Below are 17,495 nucleotides of genomic sequence, written 5' to 3'. Positions count from 1 at the left end.
GTCAAGAAATTTCTTTGGTAACAGTCCCTGTGAATATCTGCGTTCTCCATCTCCTTCTGTGCTGTTAATTATGAAGTTTCCTTCCTCTTTCAGAAAACAGGTTTGATACAATTGTAGTTGGAAAGTGCATGAGGAGGGGAAGAACTACACAGTCTTCCTTGCCAGCTGATGTGAAGAAACTTCTGTTACTACATACCTCCCACCCCACTAGAGACTGACAGGCAGGTCAGGCTGTGAATTGGTGTTGAGGGCCTTGCATTAGGACATTTTTCAGATGTGACATTTTTCACATACCCTTGTTACCGTTACCCATATTTAAAATCGTGTTCTGGACCTCACCAACCCACAGGTAGTGGGGGAAGAAAACAGTCAAATATATTTTCTGTCACCTTTTTGCTTCAGTATACTTCTCCTAAATATTCAAGTCAAATGCTGCATTTAGATATGGTAGGAAATTAAAATAAAGGGATTTAAAAGGTGTAGAAAGTTAGAGTATCTGAAGTTGGAATGGATCCATAACAATTATTGAGTCCAACTCCCTGCTCCTCACAGGGCTACCTAACACTGAACTATACGACCAAGAACATCATCCAGACACTCCTTGAAGTATTAGCCTGTGGAAAATACTTTGAAACATTTCTTTCTGCAAAGTGGTATATGGGTTTTTTTTTATAAGGAAGGAAACAGCGATAAAGCAAAGGAAGAAAACAATGACTTGTCATAGAGATAATATAAAGAACAGGCACTTTTCCCGTTATTTTTATAACTATATATTGTTACCCAGGAAGTATGTCTGGACTAGTGCTGTTTTTTCCTTACACAACCCATTATTTGAACAATAGTCCAAAGATACATGTTGATTATTTCCAGTCATTACTGAGCATCAGTTCATGAGAAGCAGTTAAAAGGTAATACAAAAAGTTGATTAATGTATCAGTAAATCAGCAGTTATGGAGCATACCTTGCTCTGCTGTACCTCAGCCAAAACACTGAGGTTCAAATGCTCTTGGGTCATCAGGCAGGGCTAGGCAACGCCTGCAGCTGTGACACGTACCCTTCTTAAAGTACGTTATCCTAGAGGTACTACTACTGTCACTGATGGGCTCAGCCTGGGCCAGCAGCGTGTCAGTCTCAGAGCTGGCTGGCATCGGCTCTATCAGACACAGGGGAGGCTTCCAGCAATTTCTTATAGAAACCACTCCTGTAGCGCTCCCACTGCCAAAACCCTGCCACAGAAACACAATATAGTAGTACCCGTACTTACAGACTCCGGCAGCGCATAATGGACTTAAGATATGAGGACATCATAAGTATGATCTTCTGAGAGACTCTTTGGTAACTACTTATTTATGCAATATCATTTCTTCACAAGGAATGCATCTAAATTCTCATTCTTTAAAAAAGGTTAATAAAAAAAATCTCCTTTCTCAAACAATGTTAAAACAGTTTTCCCCAACAAAATCTTTTCATTCGCCCTTTCACGATGAAGCCGTCTTTCTGCTTAGCTACTCCATGCTTTGTGGTTGTTTTCACTTAATTATATACAAGAGTCAATCAAACTAATGCAATAGCCACAGTATTTTCAGTCCCAGAATATATTTCTCCAAGTTCATTCTTCTTTTTACCTGCATGGATTTTATTGTTTGAACTTTAGATAAACAGAACAGCTTAAACTGATGCCTTTATCAGCCTGAATGAGAAAGGTTGCAAAGGATAACAGGCAATACCTACCGCCCCTGCTAGAAACTGACCAAAAAAACCAGCAGGCTCATCTCACTGCTGTATCAAAGCATTCAACTACATTTTGCACAGTAAGAACAATTAATGGTAAAACCAGTGAGAGCAACCCCTTTGCAATCAGCCCTCAATGGCTGGGACTGATCTGGATGTGCAGGAGCACATCAACAGCTCTCAACCACTGTGGCTAGGTGCATGGGGACACTTACCCTAGTGGGGATGGCTTTTCCAGCAGAGCAGATCCCAAACAATCTTTACTCTTGAAGAGCCACTAAGTACTTTACTTTTTTTTTTTTTTTTTATGTCACTGTAGCCACCTATGAACACCTGGTGTCAGTAATTGGCAAATTACCACCTCCAGAGCAACCACCACATTACCTCCCACCTGCTATTCATTTAGTCTCATTGGATGGGCTAAGGTATAGGGTGCTATCGATACTGCACAGCTCTTCCCTTAATCTTTGAGTGAGTAGAAGTTCAATGAACTCGGTAGGACTTCCAGGGAATCCTTAACAAGTCAACTTTTACAGTATCGGTAATTTCTGTATCGGTTTAGTATGTAGGAAGTAGGTCTAACAATTGAATTTGAAGTAACAGAGAAATGGCTAAATTCATGCTAGGGAAAACAACTTTGCTTTAGCCCAGCCTCTGAGCTAGGTGGGGACTGGTCCACCTGCGCTTTGTCGCTAGGTGCAGTTTGCAGGGGGTACACCCCTGAGCAGTGGTGGGACGGAAGCTCCTGACGTTGTCAGATTTCTGAAGCGCAAAGGAGCAAGAACACGGTGCCAGCTCCTGCCTGGTGCTCCCTGAGGTATGTGTCTGGTGTCTCACAGTGACCAGGCGGCGTCAGGTGCAGGGGATGTATTGAAGTTTGCTCTTCTGGCTTTGCTCTTCCTTGAAGGCTGCCCTCGGGGACTTTGAAGCCTCCAGCAGCCACCCCTTTCTAGGAACTAGCACAGCACCCCATAATTCACGGGGCTGGCCATGTGAGGAAAGGTGCAAGTGTGCACGGTGTTTTTGGAGCATCAAGAACACAGTACCAGCTGTTCAGATTTTTAGCCCTAAAACTGGTCTGCATCCTGGCTGAAGGGGTTCCTGTAAGTGCTTGGTTTTTTTCTTCACGAGCCAGCGTTTGCTTCACTGCCAGGCTGCAGCTGGCTCTGGTGTGGATGGAGGAGCAGTGGAGGGTGAGGGGACGATCCCCTTTTTGCTTCTTTGTTTTTACACAATGTCCAACTGAGAAGGAAGTGGAATTCCTTTTGGCCTTGTGCTGTATGAGCTCCAGAATAAAGCAAGGCTGTTAAAACTCCTGACAATATAAATGACAATGTATCTTTCATATAACTAGACCACATGCTGTAAGGAAATGCAGTCAGTTTAAGATAAATCAGTTGCGGCCAAAGAAATTTTTTTCTCTTTCTAAGCAAGATCTTCAGCACCTAAGAGACTTATGTTTAAAAAAAAGTTTTAGAAATGTCTTTTCCAGAAAACATTGGCTTTATCATTGTTAGTATATTTTGTCATCATCTGAAAAAGAAAATTCAGTTAACTTTGCCCGTAACTTCCTAACATCTGTACCTAGCATTTCCTTGTAATTTCTTCTTTCACAATTCAATTTCTCCTTTTTATTTTAATCCTGTAGACTTTCTGAGGGAACTAACTCTCTCTCTTGAATTGTCTTTCTGCTGAGCAGCCACGTAGGAACAAGTTCTGTACTTTGGAAATGCAATCATCTTGGCAACACACAGGAGATGATGCCAAATTTCCTTGCTATCCCATTTTTGCTACAGGAGCTGAACAAATATGCTACTATGCTTCAAATAGTATTTTCACACATTTTTTTTCCATTTAGCAGTTTTTCTAAACAAAACAAAATATTTCCACTGCAAAAATCTACTGTGATAAAGTCAGGCCTGTATGCAGTTATAGGGACAGCCTATAGTGGTTGGGAAAGGAGTCCTATTTCTTCCAGGTGTCCACCTACACATTTGGAAACCAACCTCCTGAGTGCTTGTGCTGTGATCTGAGTGAGGAGGAGAGGTTCATGGCGTTGCCTGAAGCTGTGGCCGGCTCTGGGTATGACTGTTTGACAAGACTGACCTACTTCACAAGAAAAACAGGGGTTGTTTTGAACATGAGCTATTTTTCAGGTAGCTTTTGGTGCTGGTTTGGGTGCTGTATTTATGCAGAAATGAAGGTTGGTAGGACCATGGCAATGGCATTTAGAAAGGAAGAATTTTTTTTAGTGTCCTGCAGGATGAATTTCACTTAAATCCCCTAAAATTCAATCCCGTCTCATCTCACACATGGAAATACGAGACTGACGTGTTTTCCTGATGTATTTTTTCACTGTGTAATTAAAGTGTAAGATTTAAAAGTTGAAGCTGAATTTCCGTCTTTGGTATTTCCCTGTTGATGGATCCCATCAGCTTCCCCGATGTCTAGTCAGGAAAGACAGGAGGGAAGTATTGGGATATAACCTTCTGTGTATCACGGGCTTTCCCAAGGCAGCTTGGTTTGCCCTCAGTGAGACTTCATTCTTTTCAAAGGCAAAATTTGTGCTGTGTTGTCTTGTTTGGGTTGTTGGTTTTTTTAAATGTGGCATGTGACAGAATATTTCCTTATTTAGCACTCGACGCTTTCTAACCAACCAGCCAGCCTTTGCAAGTGAGGAGGACTGGGCACTGTCCTCTCTTCAGCAGCACTTGATCACCAGCAACTCTCATCATTCAGCTTTGGGTGACAGGAAGAAAACGAAACAGCATTTACAGTTATGTTCTCTGGGTTGCTGCTTGTTCTTTCTCTTGTTCACAGCACTTTGCAGCTGGCGGGTAAGTGCCTCTCGCTTGCCTCCTACAAACGTGTCTGTGAAAGTGCTTGCATGTCCTCTGGCATTTCTGGGTGATTTATGGTTCTGTGGCAGTGCCTATATGTACATTATTAGTTTGGGACATATAGAAAGGGAGCCTCTTAGAGGAGGGCAAGAGGCAAGGGCAGGGTCTAACAGAAGAAAAAAATGAATAGAGAAGGAAGCAAAGACTGAATTCTTAATGGCTTTATTAATTTATAGTGGCACTATCATTTCAATAACCCCAGAAGATTAGACCTAAGAATATAATGAGATATATTTAATTTTTTTTCCTTTCATTTTGCTTTATTCTTCTGTGTTTTGATTTTTGAGCTGTTGGTGTCTGGGTAATGGTTAGCAAAATCAGGCAGGAAAAACTTCAGGAGTGGTGAAATGTGGAATTACTTGTAGGACAGAAAGGTATTCCCATATGATGGCTGTGCAATTCAGAGAGACTTAGTTCTTATAAAAAGGTTATTTTAATTCACTGTTTTGAACAGTCACTGAATTCACCAGAATTGATAAAATACATAAAGTAAATTTTTTGAAATAAAGTTGGATTAAGTTTAGGAAAGTTATTGTAGAATTGCGGTGATAATATTACTGCCATCTCTTTAGCTGCACTTCAATTTAGTGTTAAACAGATGGCTTCTGGAGACTGTAATGTTAAATCTTTTTAGCTTTGAAACTCCTGAGTAAAACTGTTACAGATTGCCTCAGAGTATGGGGTCGTTTGGGTTTTTTTAATTGCTTACGGTATCACTGCAGGCCAGAAAAAATTTTTTTCAGTATACTGTATATTAGCAACTAAATTGATTCAATTTTTTTACAGGCTTTTAAATGAAAAGTCTTTAGGTTTTAAAGTACATTTTAATTATATATGATGCCCACCAAGCAAAAGATGTATCAGGGACCAAAACTGGTTATGAATCCCACAGGCTTTGGAAGGCAATACAGCTAGGTGGGTCACAAGGCACACTGCAAAGGGGCAGCGCACGTGATGCACTACTGCTACTAATAAACTCGTTATAGGACTCACATAAGCTCAGCTGCTGCTTCTTTACATTGGAGCCAGCTCTGTAGACATGATCACAGAAACTACCTGGAGAGTTAGAGACTCAGTTTCTGGTACATGTGGACCTTCTAACTTCCACCAGCCTTTCCACATTGCCAGGCAGTGGTCGGATGCCACTGCTCCCCAGTGCTAGCTACTTTCTCAGACTGTGATTGGTTTCCCAATGTAATTCCTAGTTTTATACTGCAATGGCTCACAATAGCTACTGCAGGTCTTGTAGGTCAGCAAGGCCAATGAGCCCAGAGTACTGGCTGTGAGACCCAGTGAGAAGGAAAGGCAATATGGATTTGGGAGTGGGGGGACAAATGGCTTGGCAGAGACAGCTGTGACCCCAATAGGAGATCTGTAAGGGTGAAGGAAGTTTGTAGAGGTCAGAGGTCTACAAGGCCATGTATCTGGGGATAGATGGAAAGACAGTAATGGTAATAACAGTGTGACTGAGGGAATCAGTGTGACTGATGTAACCAACAAGCTGTGCTCAGCTCTGCTGATGGCTGCTGACTGCTACTAATCCATAGTATGGTGACATATAATAATGAATTACATACTCTATTGTCTACCTTACTGCTTTTTAATCAGTAAAACTCATGTTGCACTTGAGTCTGTTCCAGAACATCATATTTTTATTTGATATGAATGCAGTGACTCCCTGTTCATGTGAATGGGAAGCAGAATCATGTCACACATGCGTTATACGCATATTCTATATTAATCATTTGTTAGGCATTGTTTTGTTTTACAGATACTGAAACATTTTTAGTATATAATAAAGTCAACAAGCTCTGCCTTCAGGCATCTATCGCACAGTCAGTTAGAACTGCCGCTTGCCATCAAGACAATGAATCACAAAAATTCAGGTGGATCACTGATCATCAGCTTATGAGTGTGAAACTGAACCTATGCCTGGGGGTGCCATCAAAGAAGGATCGGGCCTTGATCACCCTGTATCCATGTAATCAAACGAGTGGGCTTCAGTGGTGGGAATGCAGAAATGAAAGCCTCCTTGCAATCCAAGGAGAGGATTTGTTTTTCAGTCCTGGCAATGAAGAATATGATAATGTTCTGTTGAAGAAGGGGCTGAGTGCAAAGAGTAAGTGGAAGATCTACGGGCCTGTGGATGTTTTATGTTCCCAGGGATATGAAGGTACAGAAAACTGATTCTTTCACCCTTTGCACTAACTTGTTTGTGAGTATTAGTGTGTTTTGGATCTTTGACTGTTCTGATTCCTTCAGTGATCATCAGAGTTTTATAAAATCAGTGTACTGAGGGAGTTAGCCTTGATTTTAACATAATATTTATGGACAAGTATGTATTATATAACATATATATAAATACATGTAAATAATACATGCTATATTAGTACAGACATTATAGTATGTCAGTGTTACAAGTAGTATAAGTATTACATATACTCTCTATGTTTTCTAAATGTATAATATGTTAGTATATACATACTCAGACTACATATGAGTATTCTCTAAAGTCACTATTGGTCACCATATTGTGTCACTACATCATTAATAGAGAGTGTAAACTCTTACAAGTTTCTTATACAGCAGCATGGAAATGAAATTACATCCTCAAGAAAGTAGCACAATATGGGTGAGCTGAGAAAGGGCTGGAAGTACCAGTGCAGGTGGAGGAGGTGTGGCTTTCGTTTCAGCAGATGAGGATGCTCACAGAATAATGACAATTACCAGTGCCAGTATCTTTTTATGATTAGCTGAAGTCTGATTGCTCTGAAGGGCTTTCCCACGTTCAGAATGGACTTTCTAAAAACCACCTGACAGGATATTTGAAGAATTAAACTCCGAGCCTTGCATGTGGGAGCTGCTCCACTGCATGTGAGATACTTAAAACCAGAGATGGATTGTCTAAAGTGATGCTTACTTTCTCCAGGAAGTAGGACTTCTAAATATTGGTTCCTCCTCTTACACCTTTTATATAAAATCTTAACACTGTTTGAAACAGTAGTATCTCAGGTTAGAGCTCTGGGGTCTTAGTAAGTTTGTAAAAGCACCTTGGTCAGAACAAAAATCTACACTCACCTGTGAAATGTTACTTTACATCAGAACAGCACTGCTCTAAAACATGTGTCAGCAAGTTCAGTCTGGAAAAGTGTTGAAATGAGTTTTGTTGTTATGGGAAAAGTAACATGGAAAGCACTTGAGCTGCAGTTCAGCCACTAGCACTGGCTTCACATTTTTCAGTTTACATTCACTTATTATGTTCCATACTATATCGTTTTGCCTTCTCAGAGACCTTTACACTGCTAGGAAATGCTTTCGGGGCCCCCTGTGTGTTCCCTTTCATGTACAATAAGCAATGGTATGCTGAGTGCACGGCAGCTGGCCGGTCAGACGGCTGGCTCTGGTGTGCAACCACTGCAGACTATGACACGGACCAGCGATACGGATTTTGCCCATCAAAAGGTAAGTTACCTGTTTCCACGCAGTTCCCCTCAGTGTGGTATTGGCAAACCAGCACTAGCAGATCATTAATATCTTTATAATAATGCATAGTTTACAAGAATCTATTTTAGTATATGCTGTATTGCCACATTCTGCAGCTCTCTACACAAGGAAGCAACATGTTGCATGAAGACGTGGAGAAAACTGTGATTGAAGAGTAATCTGGCATGTGGTTCCCACTAGTTGTGGGGGTGTTGCTGAGCAGCACGATAATTTTGAGCTCCTTGCTGTTTCTCAGCCAGAATGTGTGCTGTCACCATTGTACAACCCTTCTCTGAGGACCTCTGTTGCAATGGATGTGGGCACAAAAATGAGGGCTGTAGGAAGATTAATGATGAAAACATTTTAGTCTGCGTGATTCTCATGTGAATATATTTTTTACGTAGGTGGAACGTGCCTTTTTATCCATGCTATTAAGCCCTATTCCTATTGCCTGGGAAGCAGTATTTCCACCCCTTCTGACAACTGCCTTCCATCCCTGGCATTTCTCTACAACTTCAATCACTTTCTGAAAACTGCCTTCCACTTCTGTGGTCACTCTCCCCTCTATCTCCCTTTATGGCCTTGTTCTTGACAGGGGAGCTTTACATTTTATGTGTTGAAGACTCCTTCTGACACTTCTCAGTTTTCCCTGATATTCCTCCCCGTCGGTCCTGTTCAACTTTACATCTTTTATTATTAAAACGCCCCTTTACACCAATTGACTAAAAATGTGCTTTTTGTGTGGTTCAAATTCATCGTCAAATATGCTTTCCAGGTTCCTACAAAGATGCAATGGACACTGAGTCCAAAAGACATGTGACATAGCATCAGTGAATAATTTTCAAAGCTTTTGAAAGCCAGTCCCAGCTCTTAGTTCTTTTTAAAATCCAGCTTCACACTGAGTTTTGGGAATACTCAAATATCTGATTCAATTTTTGTATTGTGCTTGATTGAGGAAGTGCAGTTCTTCAACGGACCAAAGATGCAAAAGTCTTCAGAAGAGGAGCTAATGTGGCTTAGCACCATTGAAGTGCCTGGGTCCTGAAGCTGTGTGACAGGCACTTCCAGAAGTCTTTGCAAGGGGAAGATTTATCTGACAACTGTTTTGATGCTAGATTCAGGTCTAGGGCTGGTTCGCTGAGCTCTCAGAGGGAACCGCTGTCCAGAAAGAGGAGATGTTGCATAACTTTTTATAGATTTCACCTAGGATTTCTGCCACAGCCTTGACTTTGTCCTTCTCCGTCCCACTCACAACATTTTCAGTGCTCTTGAAAGAACAGCAGAGGTGACATTCAATGAGAACGCCATGCATAACAAGAACCTGCAACTCATTTTCCTGTGGCGGAGTTACTATCCTCTCCAAAATATTTATTTTCTTCACAGATAAAGACACCACCTGGACTACAGATCTGTTAACAAATGTCCATTACCAAATAAACTCCGAATCTGCTCTCACATGGCATCAAGCCAGGAAGAGCTGTCAGCAGCAAAATGCGGAATTATTGAGTATTACAGATATTCATGAGCAAATATACCTTAAAGGTGAGGAAGTAAAGCAAACGCTGACTTACATCCAGGATCTGTTCAGTCCATCATTACAGTTAAGGACTAATTAGTATGGTTTTGGCTAATGTCTATAGAACTAAATATGCATAAGTAAGTAAACAAAACCTTTTAGAATTTGCAAATTGATATCAAAATCATTGCCAAGTTTAAACAGAATTCAACACATTTCAGTGCCCTGAAAGTGTAACAGTTTGACTATTTAAAAACGTTATATTAAAAATTCCTTGGGTTTGGTTTGTGTTTGGTGTTTTGTTTTGTTTTTGTTTTTTTTTTAAAGATAAAAAAGATATTCTGAAAAGTAAATGGAAGTTTCCCTTTTGGTCAAAAGTAACCTTTAGAACAAATTGAAAACAAGAGAAAAAGAGATATTTTTATGCTAAAAGATGTTTTGTGTCAAATGCAGTTTGGCATCTGATTTCTTGAATTCATTTGACATACTGAAAAATATCAGTTATTCATAGATCCTAAACTGTGGCTCTACTTACCCATGTATTGATGAAGGAATGGTACTGAAGAAACTCTCTCCTGTTATTTTTAATGAATTTAACTTCTAAGAGCTTAATTATTATTGTTTATACTGACACTGTACCGATATTTCTACCTAAATAAATTCAATGTTATACAGAATTTAGTCTGTTCTACAGAAACATTTTCATTTTTGATATACTCTGTGGCACCTCCTCCGTGCTCATTTTGCATTAGGTGACAGAGTAAGAGAGGAGTTTTTTGTTTGTTTGCTTTTTACAGTAATCAAAGCTTCGGCGTGTGTCAGTTTATCAGATATTTCGGTGTCTAAAGATATTTGTAGTTAGATATTTAAGAACTGTAAGTCCTCCTAGAGACATTATTAGTGACTATTGCTAAACAAAAAAGTGGTTTATAAAGTCATTTATCTTTATTTGGTTACTTAGAGTTAACAGAAGGTACGGATTCTGCACTGTGGATTGGACTCAACAGACTGGACTTGAGGAGTGGATGGGGGTGGATTGGAGGCAGCCCGTTCCAGTACTTAAACTGGGCCCCAGGTATCTGTGCCTTTGATTCTGTATTTCAAAAGAAAAAATATACGTGCCTCAAATTCTGCAAAGCAGATTGTGTTAGCAGCGAGATATGCCACAAGGTATGTATTTTAGCTTTACTTGCTTTAGCTTTATAAAACCCTTTTTTCTATAGCCATATAAGCCAGAAACATCTCTGTATTGCAAAAATATTTTAGCTCTGAAAGCAATATTGTCATTCGCAAAAATATACAGTCTTGCATTTCTTGTCTCTAGCAACAGAACTATGAGGGGGTTAGATGTTCGTATCCACGTAAATGATACTACATGTCATACAGACATTCCCACTACCAGAGATTTACCTCAGTTGCCAAAGCTGGGAAAGACGTTATCTTTGGGGCTCTCACTTCAGCCAGAAGTGATTTCTCCTGTGCACTTTAGACCTTAGCATTCTATTTGCCTTTCAGAAAAGTTCACTTTTTCTTTCTGTACCTTTCCCAAAGGAAGCCCCTCTCCAGAATCTGGAAAGCTCTGTGTGGTTTTGAATCCTGAAACAAAAGCTAAATGGCAAAATTGGGAATGTGATCAGAAACTTGGTTACATTTGTAAGAAAAGAAACTTTACCTTGGCTCCCTCAGGTATGTTGATAAATGGTGGTAATTACAAGTAGAAGCTGTTACCTGAATTGCTCGGCACTCACGTTGAAAGGGTGAGCAGAATAATTATGTTAGAAATAGCAACTATTTCTTGTGTAGTTGGTTTGCTTTTTTAAAACCACTGTACCCTTTCTAGGCTGATTTCCAGTCCCACAACACACAGAATGAAACAGGTAAAGGCAAAGAACATCCAACTTGTCCTGTCCATATTTTGTTAGTCAGGTCTTCCCTTTGAATACACACACTACAGAGCACAAAAAGGGAGAACAAGCCAAAAATTACTTTTTGGAAGAGGGACATTAATAAAAATAAGCCAAAGGTTGAAGATCGATATATTGCAAAGATAAGATATTTTAAGTTTATAAAGATTTTCCTGTTCGTGTTTCCATATATATATATGTCTAGTTCTAAATCTGTCTAGATGAGTTTTACTCTCTCAATATACTTACCTTTTAAAATTCATAAGCATTCCCTGGTAGGTGCAGATAATTTTTGATTTCTTTTATCTGACAAGTAAGTACTACGTAATACAGAAGCTGTTAAAATTGATACATTACTGTATTTGTTACAGACATTTGACTATTTAAGAATGATAGAATTTGTATTAAATAACATTTGTATTAAAAAAACTTTCCTTTTCCAAGCTAAAAAATACCAGATTTAAAATCATATTTATGTTTATTATGTTTTGTGTGTGTCATTTCCTTATAATAAGAATTTGCAAAGAAAATTCTTAGTTCAGAATTTTTGCACAGAATAAGTGAAAGTATTTTCAGTTTCATGTGCCTTGTATGACATTTGAACCCCTCTAAACCATTGGTACTTGTTCCTAGGTGACTTTGGGGCTGCTGTTTGTCCAGATGGTTGGGTACCGTATGTAGATCACTGCTACAAGATCTTCAGGGAGACCAAAGGATGGGAAGAAGCTTTGACCTCTTGTCAGAAGGAAGGGAGTCACCTGGCCAGCATCCAAAGCCTCGAGGAGCACAGCTTTGTGCTGTCTCAGCTTGGGTACAGTGAGTGTTTCCAGAGGGGTTTTTGCCTTTGTCAGCATGTAAGAAGCACCAGCCTGCTGAATTGAGATGTAGGAATTGTATTCACATGAGCTACTGCAGTCAGAGACATGCAAGGAGCTAGAGGCATTAGGCTGGTGCAGTGCTTTCCTTTCTGCTTCAAAGCAGATGCCTCCTTCCCTGCTGGGACTTGCAGATTTACTTAACTGTCTTGACTTGTGCTTTGTTTTGCATGAGGGTAGGGCATCTGTCATCCCAGTGAGAAGCTTTCTCAGTGAAAGGATTAAGAAATGTAAGTTCCACTTTGAAATAGCAGTTTTTATTGAAGACTAACATATTTGTACTGCTTTCTGTGCATTTGAGGAACTTACAGCGTGGGTTTACGATGAGTTCTCCACATCTTGTGGTTAACCAGCACCCAGACCAGTAAGTTCACAGGTCTCTGCAGAAGTGATGAAAGAAACCTACTAAAGAAAAGTTTAGGTCTCCACACTGCTAGGTGGAAAAGATCAGCTGAGCTATTCAAGGTGGTTCCCAGGCAGCAAGCTGTGGAATTGCCTGGGTTGCCTAAAGAGCTGTGAGTACAGGTCATTGGATCTAGCATGTCAGTGAGGTCTCACCATGGCCTTTTTAATGTCCTGGCAGAAACATGAGGAGTCTGTAGACGCGTTGCTACTTTTTACTCTTGTTAGCTATTTGCCTTTCCATTCCCCCCCCCGCCCCCCCCCCATGCTTAGAGGTAGTGAAAATTCTTAATGAACTACTGAAAAAGTGAAAGATATTCAAGACAGAAAAGTTCTTTCTTCGGCAAGAGTCATTTGTCTGCTTAGTGTTCAACTATACAAGGAGATATTTTTGGATTCTTATATTTTTGATTCTGGTATCGTACCCCAGCTTAGTGACTACTGAAGAAACTGAGAACATCCTTCCCTATCTATCTTTCCCATGTTTGTGAATGCTGCCTAAATTTGCCTTTCATTTCCCTTGCTGTCCTTGTATTAAGAATTCCTAAAACCGTAGGATCGTGCACTGGTTGAGGCCAGAAGGAACCCTGGAGGTCGTTTGGTCCAGCCTCAACCTGGAGCAAAGCCAGCCTCAAAGTTAGATCTGGCTGCTGACAGCCTTCCCCTTTTTTTGGTTTTGGATGTTGTTGAAACTCCGATTTTACTTCTTGCCTAAAAAATTGTTGTAGGGCTGGGAGGCTAGGCTTAGCGGGTTTTTCCTTTTTTATTTTGTTGAAAGAAACTTGAAACATTCACACTTCAAGTTAGATTAAAACAGTATTTTAAAATCTGACCAGTGCAACAGAACCTAAAAAGTAACTACTAATGCAGTTCTATCATACCACCATAGTGTAGTAGCATTAGGCTGGTAATTTGCTCTTCTCCCACTGCTATGAGGAAAGGAAGCGAAATTTTTTGATCCAGTGCAGGCATTTCATTACAGCCTAATTTTCCAAAACATGCTTTCTTTATTCTAATATCTATGTGAAAAATATTAATTTATGAAATGAACATGCAACACAGCAAATAATCTTGTTTCATAAATTTACGGAAGGGATTGTATGTTCTAGAGCTCGAGGGTGCTGTGAAAAGAATGCAGTGCCATAAGAGGTCTTTTCTAATTCTGTGGTTCCGTGTTTCAGAGCCAGCAGACAAGCTGTGGATTGGGCTGAACGATCATAAGGTTCAAATGTATTTTGAATGGAGTGATGGTACACCAGTGACATACACAAAATGGCACCTGGGGGAGCCATCCACCACAAACAACAGGCCAGAAGATTGTGTACTGATCAAGGGCCAGGTAAAATTATTCAATGTATGTTTTACTTTAATATTGAAACTAACGTTTTAATAAAAGAATTATGAACCTGCTATTTCAGCAACTAGCTAGGGCCAGAAAAAGGGATGTGGGGACAAAGTATGAGATTAAATACGAACTTTCATTAAAAAAGTAAGAAAAAATAAAATGAAAGTATTACTGCATCACAGATGAAATTTCCTCTAAGTTCATCTGAAAGACAGCGATGAATATATTAGGACTATAAAACAAGTCTCTGACTGTAGTTTGAGCATGTTCTGCTCCTTCCCCTCTGGCAGTGATGGTGGCATGTGGGGATCCCTGCTGCCTCCTTTGTGCCTGCTCATCTGCCCATCCCTGTGTGGCACAACTGCCTGTGCAGGGCCCTGCATAACAGGTCTGGTAACCAGCTCCCTGCACCCTCATCCCTTCTTACCACTACCAGTTGTAGCTGTACTATAGACCAGTCTGTTTCACTAAATGTGAGAAGATTTATTTTTGTTATCAACTAAGGGAATTGGATAAGGAAAAAGAAAATACTTCTGTTTCAAAATGAAAGGAGGAAGAAAATTAATAGCTTTCATTATAAAGAAAGAAACTGCTTTGTATTATTCATCTTATTCTCATTGTTACTACATCCTTTTTCCTGCCACAGGATGGCTATTGGGCAGACTATGACTGTGAGAAGAAAGCTGGTTACATTTGTAAAAGAAAACCTGTATCACAAATAGCTGGAGAAAAGGAAATTACTGATACAGGTTGCAAAAAAGTAAGTATATAAGAATGGACCACCAATTTCCCAGATTGAATAAGTACCTTGTCTGACAATCATCTAGAATTATTTGAATTATTTATGTTATTTACATATAGATTTTTGTCTTTATTCTGAAGTTTCTCTCTGTCTCCCAGTTTCTTTAAACGTTAGAAAGCCACTTGCAGAAATCACTGAAGAAGGGATCTGTAATTTCACTGCAAATGGTTTCTGATTCATAATATTCACGATTATTGTGCTTCATTCATTTCAGAATGGTATAGCTCACTTAATACATGTTATCACAATTATTTAAAAGTTATATAGACATCCTGAAATCATGTTATAGGGCTGGAGAAGATATGGGACCTACTGCTATTTTATTGGGCATGTTCCAGCAACATTTTCAGAAGCAAATACCACTTGTGAAGGAGAAGAAGCTTACCTAGCCACAGTTGAAAGCAGGTATGATAATACCTTTTCCTTGGCTTTTAAATAGGTAAAGGTTGCATGTTCTGAAATATTCCTAGAACTACAAAATCTAACACAGTGTCAAACAGCCACTTACAGATGAGGTCTCTAGTTCAACAAAGTATTGCTTTTGTTCTTTGAGCTACAGAGAGTTGAAATCCTATTGTAATGTCTTCTCCCCCAATCTGACGTAAGGAGAAAAGAATTCATCAGCAGATTAGACAAGTAAGATTTGGATAAATGAATTTGTTTTCGTTTGTGTCTTTACGATTCCTTCTACAGGTATGAACAAGCCTATCTGACTAGCCTTGTTGGGCTGAGGCCTGAGAAATATTTCTGGCTTGGTCTTGGTGACATGGAGGACCAAGGCACTTTTAGGTGGGCCAATGGTGAAGCTCTCTCCTTCACACACTGGAATGCAGCAATGCCTGGTAGGTGCCGTAACAGTGGATGGGAGGTGGTCTCTGAGGTCATGGTCCCTCCTTGGGTTTGCATTGGTAATGTCCTCTGAATTTTACACTTTAAGCCTTCAGTATATTTTACAAGAACTGGCACTTCTCAAACCCCATCTTTTAATTTCAAAGGGAACAGTTTGAGCTGCAGTTTTATTATATATATATATAACTTTATATAATATAAATGTATATTATTTTATTTATTTATTTATATAGGACATCTGACTATATTTATCTGTAAGATTAACATTTTGTCTCATCTTCACAAAGAGATTAGCAGGAGTTACAGGCAGGTCCTAGGACTATTCCATACTCATCCCTCTAGTAGAAAAGTTAGCCTGGGAGAAGAGTCTGAAACAGAGTGATTGTAATAAGGATTTAAAATGACAATTACAAAATCTCAGTACCAAAAATGATCATGCCATCATTTTCCATACTTGTGATGCTAAGAATGCATTCACAGGATCATACTGTGCACAGGCACAGAAAACAAGATTTCAAAATGCCATGAGGGAATCTGCTTTCCCCAAGATATACCACATCCCTCCTAGTGATCATTTGTCTGAAAAAATTCTCAGAAATCTTCAGCGAGGTTATAACATGCAAAACAACATTTTTATGAAAATGGTAAAAGAGTAATAAAATTTCTGTAAATGCCATGAGAAGAAAGCTTGCCAGGGAGTCTCTGCTGCCAGCAGATGATCGGAGTATAAAGTGTGCACTTGTAGATTTGTCTGGAACAGTGAAAAATGAGTTTCACTGCACCTGTGTTCGCTGAGGAAGAAACTGTGTTTTCTGTGCTGCAAAGTTTCTTTGTGAGGGTATGACTGGAAAGTCTATTTCAGGCTGAAATAGCAGGAGAGTAGATTATGATGATCTGAAGAAAAGCATTTCAGGACTAAGCATAGATGCAAAAGCATCCAAATTGTAAAGGTTACATGAAGTGTAATGTGTACCTAACTACCTGCTTACCTGCTAAAACTGCCTTGACAGCTAAGGGGTGAAAAAAGGCAAATTTGATGCCAACATTTAAAATGATTCCAGGGAACTGTGGGCAAAACCAGACCAATGAGTCACTGCTAAATTGGTTGAATCTGTAATAAAGAATAGAATAAAGAAGACATAGTGGGAACAATACATAAAATTGCTTGTGTAAAGGGAGGTTATGCTCTCAGGTCTCCTGGAGCTCCCCACAGGAGCCAAAAGCATATGAATAAGGGAAATCTAGTTAGTGTGGTCTATCTCAATCACCAAAAGCTTTTGAGCTAATCTGACATGACACAGGAAACCTCCTACATGATTAAAAATTTTGGTTAAAAGGCAGGGAATGGAAGGTGATGTTTTTGACTGGGGAAGAACATTCACCAGTAGAGTCCCATAATGATCTGTGCAAAAGCCCAAGATGTTAAACTTAATTACAGACAATCTGGAAAAGGTGAAATAGTGAGGTGACAAGATTTGCTGATGATACTAAATTATTTCTGATAGTGAAGATGTGCCTGTGAGAACACACAGGATGATCTCAGGAGAATGACGGAGCATGATCATTAAAATGGCAGGTGAACTTTGATGCAGGTAAAGTGATGCTCGCAGGAGCGAACATGTATCTTGACATGACATAAAGTGATGGACTTAGAGTTGACCATTTCTGGAGTCAGTTCTTGGCACCAT

At 39.6% G+C, this 17,495-nt stretch overlaps 1 protein-coding gene across 1 annotated transcript in view; it reads left to right on the top strand.

Moving 5' to 3' along the window:
* Nucleotides 1–4,422: 4,422 nt before the first annotated feature.
* LOC119146879 (macrophage mannose receptor 1-like) overlaps nt 4,423–17,495 on the top strand; it is a 37,623-nt gene continuing 24,550 nt past the window's right edge. Inside the window, exons 1-11 of the mRNA XM_037385215.1 lie at nt 4,423–4,568; nt 6,403–6,804; nt 7,920–8,093; nt 9,498–9,656; nt 10,592–10,705; nt 11,182–11,316; nt 12,168–12,350; nt 13,993–14,150; nt 14,803–14,916; nt 15,248–15,363; nt 15,652–15,800. Coding sequence (XP_037241112.1) covers nt 4,511–4,568; nt 6,403–6,804; nt 7,920–8,093; nt 9,498–9,656; nt 10,592–10,705; nt 11,182–11,316; nt 12,168–12,350; nt 13,993–14,150; nt 14,803–14,916; nt 15,248–15,363; nt 15,652–15,800 — 1,762 coding nt within the window. The 5' untranslated portion in view covers nt 4,423–4,510. The remainder of the gene's footprint in view (nt 4,569–6,402; nt 6,805–7,919; nt 8,094–9,497; nt 9,657–10,591; nt 10,706–11,181; nt 11,317–12,167; nt 12,351–13,992; nt 14,151–14,802; nt 14,917–15,247; nt 15,364–15,651; nt 15,801–17,495) is intronic.

This window comes from Falco rusticolus, chromosome 4, assembly GCF_015220075.1.
Source record: "Falco rusticolus isolate bFalRus1 chromosome 4, bFalRus1.pri, whole genome shotgun sequence".
In the NCBI taxonomy this organism is placed as follows: domain Eukaryota; kingdom Metazoa; phylum Chordata; class Aves; order Falconiformes; family Falconidae; genus Falco; species Falco rusticolus.
Note: the sequence above shows the minus strand (reverse complement) of the source record. Positions and strands in the feature narration are given on the sequence as shown.